Raw genomic sequence first — 10,243 nt, 5'->3', positions numbered from 1 at the left:
GAATCAAGCCAAGTCTTTTGACGAGACGGTCCACAGTCAAAGAGGACTCTAGATCTTTCGGCTATTGTACCTAAAGCAATCACAATGATGTCAGTGTCGCCTGACGGGGATCGAATACAAACGCATTCTTTTTTGTCATGGCTGTTGGACAATACACTCAGGGCATGCAGAATGACTTTAGTGTCAGCCTCTTCCTGGTCACTAGCAAGCTCATCTAGAGATATATATTCTGTTTTGGTTAGAATATTGCAGTAACCATCTCCAGACATGACAACTTTATCACACTTTAGGAGTTTTCAAACACTCTTCAGCATTGTCTCTGATGTAATCAAATGTCATATTGATTAGTCGTGTCTTATTTTCATCATTTTTAAAAAAGTTGTCAATGTCTCTCGGGACTTTTCCTTTTACTGACTTCATCAAAATTCTGTCTGACGACCCTCTCTTTGCGCGTTCCCCAGATTTGATGCTGAAAGATCTGTACGTGTCGGCTACAATATCAATGCGCTCGTACCTCTCGTCGTTATGGATTGTACTCAGAAATTTTTTGATCCATTCTTCGAACGTCTCTGGGAGGTTTTGCGAGATCACTCGATAGTGGGCAATCATATCGACGATGAGAGTGGTAATCTTTCTTACTGCCAGCGTTTTTTCCTTCGCTTTCAGTTTGTCTTTAGTTTCCATTGTTGCCTTGATGATATCGAGCAAGAGACTTTTCTGGTTTGACCTCTTTGTACCATCGGGAAAAGCTAAACTGAGTGGTACATCATAAAGTGGGTATGATAACGCCTTTTCAAAATCGATTGGTTGCTTCATAATTGATGATAGTGTTAGAAGTTTCCCTAAGATGTTTTGGTTTGCCTTTATGACTTCAGATGAATTGCTTTTCTTTGTCTTTGTTTTTTTTAGCGTTTGGCTAAACAATGTTGGTTTTTGTTTCGGTAGCCTGGCATGAATCGATTTTTCATTAGAGTGTAAGCGTTGGTGTTCTGAAATCTTTATACAGCTCCTCGCCATTTTTCTAATATTAGTAGATCATCTGCATCTCCTTTGAACGGCAAGCCAGAACTCAGGTTGTAAACACATTCTTCTTTGTCGGTATCAGCACCAAAAGGATTCAGGAACCTTTCATCCAAAACCCCAGTCACGGTCTGAACGTACTTTTCTGACTTGGCAACTTGAGACTTTCGAAGTGGTTTGTATTGTGTATCTTTTCCATCCAGCCCGCATAGATCTTTAAGTCTTCGCATGACGTCCGCTTGCTTAGGGCGATTAATTAAGGCACCATTTTCGTACGTTCATCTGATCGGACGCAAATCCTTTGACTCCGCCTATAATTTTGAACAGGTTTATTTAGTATAAAGCAAAAAAGTCCCATGTCCTTCAGTATTGCCAACGCAAAAGGTATTTCGATACTTTTCTAGAATGTTACATTTACAGTTCAAATTCATTTCAAAATTCACCTGTAGTTTTGGCATCTCTATTAATTGTCTGCTCCCCTCTCTGATCTGCGGCAGTCATTATGGGGTAGTTACTTTGCGCTTGAACCGATATGCCGTTTAGTGATAAATCGTTCTCTGCACCAGGATAGTTTGATTTGAGATTCGTCATATTTTCGTAGTAATAAGCCCCGTACCTGTTGTGTATCAAAGATTAACACAAAAATACAAAATCAGTATAGTATATCATGATGGTAACCTAAACCTTCCTTTTCATAAAAAGAATTGAGCCTATTAGTCATCAATTTGTTGTTAGGCTGATTGATTTGTTCATGATACATTTAATGCAAATTTATTGATTATCATACCTTGCGTAGTTCCGTTTGTTTAGAATAAAGTACATCGGCAGGAATTCCTTCCAACAGTGCATGAGAGACTTCCAGTCGTTCTCCTGGATGGCAGTATGGGCCATCGTTTGCGCTCTAATGAGATCGAGGTAGATCATCCAGAATCTTGCTGTGTTTCCGATTGTTCCTGTTGAAACTTCTTTACGATAGGATATATACTTCTTGAAAAAGGTATCTAAGCCTTCGGAAGATTTGTCATCTAGCTTTGACATTTCAAAGTTAACTGCTCTCAAGGCGTGAGGAATGTGAGGACTTTTGTCAAATAGAAAACGTCTGAGCAGTAATCTCTCAAGTGCCTCTGAGAATGCATCGTGAATGACCCATGCACGATTGTAGTGGGATCCTGCCAAAACGCCCTCAAGACTTCCCATACGACAGAGGTCTGATTCAAAAATGACGTCTTTGAAGCCAGTGCCTCTCACGAAGTCACCAAGTACCTTAAAGTGAAATTAAATTCGAAGTGAAACAAGGATAGAAATGTGCGAATGCTCAAAACCTTTAAAATGTTATGACAGTACAAGAAAGTTTAATAAGTTGAAAAGAAATAATCATACCTGAAAATTTTCTTTCAAGAAGTGGAAACCACCAAGATGAACTAGAATATTTTTGAATAAATCTGGATTGTTCCATAACATTAGATAGCAGTTGATGGCAGCTCCGACATCCATCGTAACATGAACGTATTTCATATTCATTGTTGTGCTTAGATTTTGAAGATACTGAAGATATTGTAAGATTGTTCTAAACTCGGTCACTTTGGAATTGATAGGCGGGAGGTATGTCTCAGTGGTCTTGATAGGTTTTTCTTTTGAATTTTCCATGTTCTGCTTGAGATTCCAGCCCTTGAATGCTGCTATCTGCTGATTAGTGTTACACTGATATCGCAATACGAGCCAAAGGAGGTACTTTTGGTCGAAAGATGAGCTGTCACATAAGTCAGGTTGCTGTTGAAAATTGATCAATGGATCTTTTTTCCTTTCGATAGTGATGCTTCCAACATTTAAATCATCAACGAATATCTTACGACTCTTGGGCTTTGGAACAGATAAGGCTGGTGTCTTTCTGACATTGTCTGATGGTTTGATGTTTTGAAAAGCCATCATATGGGTCGTGTGTATGGAACGTTCTCCTATTTCTTTGTCCGTTTTTATATCGAAATTGTCAATCCAATAATGGGCAAACAAAGCTGTGATGGAGCTTGGTTGGTATGGCAACACAGAGGTTGATTTTGCTGCCTCTTGAGCCGCTTCAGCTTGTGCAGTTTCTATGTCGCAAACACTATTGTAGCTTATGGAATGCCCAAGTCGATTAAGAAGATCAATCACCATACGCGATCCGGTTAAATTGTGCAGGCCGAGCCCAAGAAGCAAGTGTTTAGTTTGGAACACTTTCCCTTTCATGCAACAAAATACAATATCCTCTGCAATGGAATGAGTCAGCCGATCGATTGACATTGATCTGGAAGCTCTATTTTTGGACGTGGTCAATATAGTTTTGATGAGTTTTAATAGAATATTCGGTGGTTTGAATGTCTGGCTATTGATAACGTCAAGATCAGGGGGCCATGTAAGCTCTGGTGTATCTTTAAATTTTTGTTGAATAGCTTCTTGGATTATCTCTCCTGCTTTCGAAACGATTCGCTCAGGGTCGTGGTAAAGGCGACTTGTCGACGTCAGCGATTCTGTAGCGACCACTATTTCAGGCTTATTATCTTCAGATGATAGGAAGCATATTTTATCGGAAAATTCTGCTTTAAGACGTTGCTTCAACTTGCTTCGATAGCGGGAGTCACCTTTAAAAAAAAAGACAATTGACAATGTCAATCGAACTTTACACAAGGAGTTCTGAGTATTGAAAATATTCTTAAAGGTGTGAGCAATAAATAGAGTCAAAGATACCAGAAAATCTCGTGAAATTTGAAAATAAAGATTCGATTTCAAAATTTTAATATCTTTTCTAGAACTTTCTAGAAAAGTACGCAAATATTTACCTATCCCTAATCCATAAATTTCGTGTAAGGAAGCAATTGATACAGCACGTTGATCACCCAAGATTACATCGGAAACGAACTCCTTTACTTCAGCGAAGTTGGAAGTTTCATATGAGGGACATCCTATTTTTTCCTCGTTGCCATTTGATGTTGAACTGGCTGATGAAGTCGACGATTTGTTTGATTTTGTCGCAACGGTTGTGGGTTTAACAAATCTTTTATAACACGAGTTGTGCACTTTGTAGTCCTTGGTAACAAGGTCAACATTTACAATGTCGAAATAGTGCACAGGATCTTTCGACTTTGCTGCGTTCTTGATGGCTGCCTCTGCCACTCTTGTTAGAATTTTGTGTGGTTTAATTCTACTTCCTTTTACTTGAACCCGTTCTTTACCGCATAATTGGCATTCCTTTCCAAAAAGATCAGCAGGTGACACTGATGTATCAGGGCTAGACAGTCGACGTCTTTTTCTTTCCACTGGCTCAGCTACATTATCAGTTGTTTCGGAGAATCTTCGGTCACCAAGGACAACGGTAAATCTAACGATAAAAAATGATTGTGAATTCAATTCAATATCGAATTGTACGTTAAATTATTATACATATACAAATGTAAGGACTATTAAATAAAGATCTGAACGAAGGATTTACCTTTTATAGCAAGGGTTAAGATGGATTCCATGTAAATTTTCATCAATCTCGTCTGGAATTTGTCTAATTTGATCTTTATGCTCAAAATCACCTGCAAGCTTCGTTCTTTTCTCCTTTGCCTCCAATATTCTTTCAATGTTCCTCTGCGAGAGTTTCTTAATTGTTGAGTAATTATTTCGGTTTTCATAGTGTATTATGCAGTTCATTATTTATCATTCTAAAAATATAAACAGATCGGAATTTGTAAAAGACAAATCTAATGATCATATAAAGGTTTGTAAACGTTCTGGTCTGTAAATTACACATTAAGTTGGGCCCTTCAAAGCAAACTCAGTAGTTCCCTCATTAGAGTGGCTATTATTTGAGTAATTCTACCAACTTTTATCAGATGGCTATTTTATAAAACGAAAACATCTAATTTGGAGGATTTTTCGCACATTCTGGTCTGTAAAATAGACAATAGTTGTTGAGACATCCTGAAAGCTTGTAGAGATGCTTTCAGTTATATTTTACACTATCATATGAAATACCTGAAGGCTGAAACTAATGGTTTAGTTAACATGACAAATGCAAGCCTGAGGGCCCTGAGGAGATATAATTATTTTTGAAAATATAATAAAATAACAGTGAAAATTGAATGGTCTGTAAAATATCAACTAATTTTCCTTAATGCAAGAAACTTTCCCAAATTGCTCCTGGAGCACTACATTTGATGAAAAAGCACTTTTGGTACGGTTCACGAAGATGAAAAATTCTGAAAAAAAACCTTTTTTTGCTCCATTTTGGACAAAAAAGGTGATTTTTGGAAGAAAATTTCACATTCTGGTCTGTAAAATACACATTTTTTATGGAAATGACCTGAAAATTTTCAGGAATATTATTTGATATCTTTGCTACCTATGTATAAAATTTCATTACTATATCGTTAGTAGTTTTGAAGAAATTAACCAAATTAGTGACCTACCCCAGGAGTTAGGTTTGATCGAAATTTCTTCTACCTACCCCCCTTCTACCCCCTACCCGGCAAGGTTGCCACCTTGTTAGCCCAGAAACCATCCTGAATCTCAAAATATAGGTATGTTGGAACTCAAAAACAGTGTCAAACCTTTTTCACCACCAAGGTGGGGGTACATGCCCCATATTGCCTGGACTATATATACAAGAAGTAATGATACTTAGGAGTGAAAATTTGAAAAAATGAATACAGAGCTTTTAGCCCGAAATAAAAGGGCTTAAAAATTTCCGCTTTTCTTAGTAATCTTCCCAAAGAAAAAGAAATGCAAGGAAAATCGTTTAGAATTACTATTCTTGTTTGCTTATGCCAATAAAAAAGATTCCGCCTTTATCTTTCCAACCAATTAATATTTTTCAACCAAATTTAGCATGCATATTACCAACTAACAGATGCACCTTCACAAAAAAAATCAACTCTTATAACCTACGTAAACGGAAGTTACGGCAGAAAAACTTTTATTTCCGAACTGATTCCGCAAATTACAAATCTACGGAATTTGCTAATGACTCTCGAAGGAATTGATTATTTCAAACCAAACTTTCGACATCCATAAGACGCTGTTCTGTGCCAAATTTTAACATTTGAAAAGGTCGTTAACGGCAGCTCTGACGGAATAACGTAAAATCACGAAAGGGACTCTACAAACCCTTTTTGAAAAAACTTAAAATCATTGTATTTCCCGAGCCAATATGTTTTACAGGCCCAAATTTTGCACAAAGAAGCCCCTCACAAATATGAAAATGCGTGTCAATTTGGGGTTCTGAAACTCATTGGTTCATGAGTTACGAGTACTTCGAGTTTTGCCTTAACCAGCTTAGGCAGGTGTGTATTACGTAGTCTTACGTTTTTCCAACGTGAGTCTCGCTTACGTCATGTGTCAGACTTGATTTTTGACACGGATTTTCATATTTGTGAGGGACTTCTTTGCGCAAAAACTGGGCCTGTAAAACATATTGGCTCGGGAGATACATCGTCGAAATCTGATTTTGTAGATTACAATAAGCCAATGAAAAATAAGTGCATCCCAAAGGTAGTGTTTAGTATATAAAGTTCGTAGAATTTGAAAAAGAAACACAAAAAAACATCAAATTCTAAATAGTCAAGGTCATAAAATGTGCCAAAATAATATATTAAACCAAAATCCAAGACTAATAGAATATATAAAAACGCCCTAGTTCCAACGTTCAATATCATTTGGGTAATTGAATCACAAGTTAAAACCCAACGCTAACTCCAATAAAAATTAGAATTGGTCGATTTCAATATGGAAACAACCAGTTATGTCATTTCTTTCACGCATTTGCTGAAACTCGTGAATCCAATCTACAAGGAATGCTTCGGAGAATCAGTGCATGTTTTTTATAAGCATAGAAAAAACAAAAACTGCCCATAGTGGGCAGAGGGATATCAAGCCCCCCTCTTAAAAATGGCACCCTCCTTTTTTAGCTCAACCCCCCTCTTAAAAATGAAAATTCCTCAACTCCCCTCTTTTTATTCAACCCCCCTCTTTTTTTTGACCTTTTACGCACAAACTCTTACAATCTCTAACTATATTCCAAGGTTATTAAAATGAAGAATACAATAATATGAATCTGATGGCAGAAACTCTTTTGCAAATTGCCAAATCTTCCAAGCCCCCCCCCTTAAAAAATTAACTCCCCTCTTTTTGTCCAAGCCACCCCTTTTATTTGAAATTTTCACAAGCCTCCCTTCTTTTAAATTCAGTAAAATTCTCAAACCCCCCTTTTTAAAGGGGGGGGGGTGCCCACTATGCTGCCTATTCTTGATTGAGAGAATAGATTGACAAGTAGGCTGAAAAATGCGTGATTGATGGATGCTAATATCTAATATATACATAGTGTCCTCCAGGGTTTGTTCCCCCCACCAAATTCTTGATTTTTTTAAACCTCCCCCCTCTTTTTTTTCTTTATAAAGGGGGGGGGGGAGGACACTATGATATATATCTAGGGAAATTCCGAAAATCTGTGAAATTCCCGCCAGCAAAAACAGCCAAAATCGGAAAAATGTAGGCTGAAGCAATGCTTAGCATATGCTTAAATTTGTTTCATATCTGAGCCTATATGCATATAAGTTCAATGCTTATAAAAAACATGTATACGGTTTAGCAAATGCTGCCAACAATTGGTACATTTTAAACAAATTACCCAAAAAATATTGAACAAATTATAAACACTACTATTGTACTTGAGGTAGCAGTGACACTTGAGGGTTTTGTTGACTTAATCCACCACCACTCTGCTGTTGAGCTGGATTCATCAGCGGTTGGCTAATGGGAACTTTCATAGCACTAGCTCTCTGTTTCTTTATCTGACACATAATCGAATCTGCTAAAAATCCAACTAACGAATGAAGCATCCCTGACGTTGCAAACACACCACCGATAATACCACATAGACGAACTAAAAACTGGCTGAAATCACGACGTTCCTCTTTGATACGAACGCTGACAGCATTGAAATCATACTTGAAAAATATACCAGGGACACCATGGGAGCCTTTCGTATGGTCAATAGGTCGAGAACGTTGCGTGACTGAGAATTGGTTTGCTTTCATATCTTCGCGTACGGTTTGAATATAAGTTGGAACGATTTTAATGTAATATTGAAACATATGATAGCCCTTCTCTGCAATTTGTAGATCACCATCCATTGGATTAATCAAGCCTGGATGTGGGTCACCAAATGATAACAAATCAATACGGTGTGAAAAATTGTAATTAAGTTCCGAAACAAGGGAGCTTAAGTGAGCATGCCCACGTGGGTGAGGTATGGATTTCCCAGCAGTCACATGAAAATTACCTGCAACTTTGTTGACTTCAACGTTCCCGTAAATACGGCAAGCGTCTGGTTCTCGATCTGCGAATTCCTTCTTATCAATTTCTGGAATATAGGTTGGTAATACATGTCCAAAAATAAGTGACATTTGGTTGATTTCTCTTAATGATCGAAAGCCTTCATCAAATCGACGGAACTTGCGAAAAGCTTGCCACCACGTTAATTGGTTGTTGCTCATTTTAAAATAGGTGGGTTCCATTTTTAAATGCTCATCAGTAGATATGCTAGCTCCAGCAACGTCCAACACATCAGCTCCAATATCATTACATTCCATTGCAACTGTCATGTCAATATTAATTCTCATTTTGTGTTCAGAATCTTTATCAACTTCATACTGGTATTTGACATCAGTATCCAGATAGTAAATGAATTCTGATACTATCAATATTCCAATAAATAGAAACACCAGTATAGATACAGTCCCTCCACTGGTACTGGTCTCTTGGTAATCTTCAGGTACTTTTGGAAATGCATCAAGCTCCTTAAAAACCTTTGCCACACTCCGCCTTTTGCGGATACCATCGCTGATTTGTTCCATTATATTGAACTTTTTTTAAATTTTCTATATGTCTGAAAAAAAAATAAAAAAGCTAATATAAATATAAAGAATAAAGATAATAGCGGAAAAGTCTGAAAAAGTCTGGAAAAGGCAGGAAAATCTTAGTGAAGGAGGTGGGTGCCAGAATCTGGGTGTTGAATCTCATTCTGTCACTGCCAAAATTCTTGTTTTTCTATAAATCTGATTTAAAAGTTTCATTTGATCAATGGATCAAGGAACCCATTCAGGTTTTTTTTTTTTTTCCAAATTACAGAAATCGATAAAGGTACCCACGTTAGCACTAACTTACAGCAGAAAATTTAAATTTACAATCTTGGGTTCGAATAGTCATTTAGACAATTATGGCAGTATATTGCATAACCAATCACTACAGTACAGCATAAACTTTCTTTATGATAACGTCATCTAATTGATCTGTCTTTTCGACACACCTGTTATCCCAGTCTGAAAACAAAGCATATTCGTTGGCTGTACCAAAAAAAATCAGGCATACATATCACCTTCTTTCTAGACTGGCTGTTAATCTGAATACAGTAATCAAAATAATGTATCTGGTGAAGGACTAGTAATGAATGCTGTAGTAATTTGTTATTCAATAGACTGTCTGGCTGTCCCGTTTACCTAAAGGTCTATTATTTCCAAGGAGCACGGCAGAAGATACAACAAAATCCTCTGAATATTTTTTTTAATAAGCGCTGTACTCCATGCCAATGGACCCCATATTCAAAAGAAATTTTGCTAGGCGTTATGCAGTGCTGTAAATAAAGAATTGTGAACTGGTCAGCGAATTTTTGAGCGTAGCAAGAAAAAAGAACTGGGGTCTGAGGAGCCCCTGGAAAAATTTTTAATTGACGAAATAGGTCTTAAATAGGCTTAAAACACCACCAAGTGTTTTCTCAATTTGTTGAGAGAATCTTATTTGTAAAAGTAATAAACATTGCACTCGCCTTCCACGATGTCTTGATTACTGTAACTTGGTCTAATGTCGACACCCCTCCTCTAATTCAGACACCCTTTTTATCAGCTGAAATTTATACCGTAACTTGGTCTAATATCGACATCCCTCGTCTAAATTCGACACCCTTTTCTAGAGCTGAAAAATAAAAAAAAGGTCGAAATTATTTTTCTTTGCTTAGTGGTAAGGGAGAATAAGTCTTTTTTCAATCACTGATTCTAAATTTCATATTATTCCTATCTCTAAAGAAGGGTGTCGAAATTAGAAGACGGATGTCGATATTAGACCAACTTACAGTACACGCTTTTTTTTTATAAGAATGGTGTAAATCCATTTCATCATGGATATTCTTAACTTTTTTGGGAAAATCATC

General features: G+C 37.1%; 2 protein-coding genes across 2 annotated transcripts; both read right to left on the bottom strand.

The window, feature by feature from the left end:
- Positions 1-1,272: 1,272 nt before the first annotated feature.
- On the bottom strand, positions 1,273-4,692 carry LOC136821209 (uncharacterized). The gene is made up of 6 exons (XM_067077443.1): positions 4,487-4,692; positions 3,837-4,375; positions 2,401-3,638; positions 1,808-2,283; positions 1,464-1,636; positions 1,273-1,331 (listed from the first exon to the last, which is right to left on the bottom strand). Exons 1-6 carry the CDS (start codon positions 4,690-4,692, stop codon positions 1,273-1,275), a joined length of 2,691 nt encoding a protein of 896 aa, XP_066933544.1.
- A 2,476-nt stretch (positions 4,693-7,168) lies between these two features.
- On the bottom strand, positions 7,169-8,922 carry LOC136821169 (endoplasmic reticulum-Golgi intermediate compartment protein 2-like). The gene has a single exon (XM_067077401.1). It carries the CDS (start codon positions 8,892-8,894, stop codon positions 7,698-7,700), a length of 1,197 nt encoding a protein of 398 aa, XP_066933502.1. The 5' UTR covers positions 8,895-8,922; the 3' UTR covers positions 7,169-7,697.
- Positions 8,923-10,243: the final 1,321 nt, after the last annotated feature.

The sequence above is a fragment of the Clytia hemisphaerica genome, unplaced genomic scaffold, assembly GCF_902728285.1.
Source record: "Clytia hemisphaerica strain Z4C2 unplaced genomic scaffold, Clytia hemisphaerica genome assembly, whole genome shotgun sequence".
NCBI classification, from domain to species: domain Eukaryota; kingdom Metazoa; phylum Cnidaria; class Hydrozoa; order Leptothecata; family Clytiidae; genus Clytia; species Clytia hemisphaerica.
The sequence above is the reverse complement of the archived record's forward strand: the minus strand, read 5'-3'. Positions and strand labels throughout refer to the sequence as shown.

Coding starts and splice junctions, on each gene's coding strand:
- LOC136821209 (XM_067077443.1), bottom strand. CDS start 4,692: ATGAACTGCATAATACACTATGAAAACCGAAATAATTACTCAACAATT. Junction 2,284..2,400: donor TCTTGAAAGAAAATTTTCAG/GTATGATTATTT, acceptor TTTCACTTTAAG/GTACTTGGTGACTTCGTGAG. Junction 1,332..1,463: donor TAGAGATGCCAAAACTACAG/GTGAATTTTGAA, acceptor TCAAAATTATAG/GCGGAGTCAAAGGATTTGCG.
- LOC136821169 (XM_067077401.1), bottom strand. CDS start 8,894: ATGGAACAAATCAGCGATGGTATCCGCAAAAGGCGGAGTGTGGCAAAG.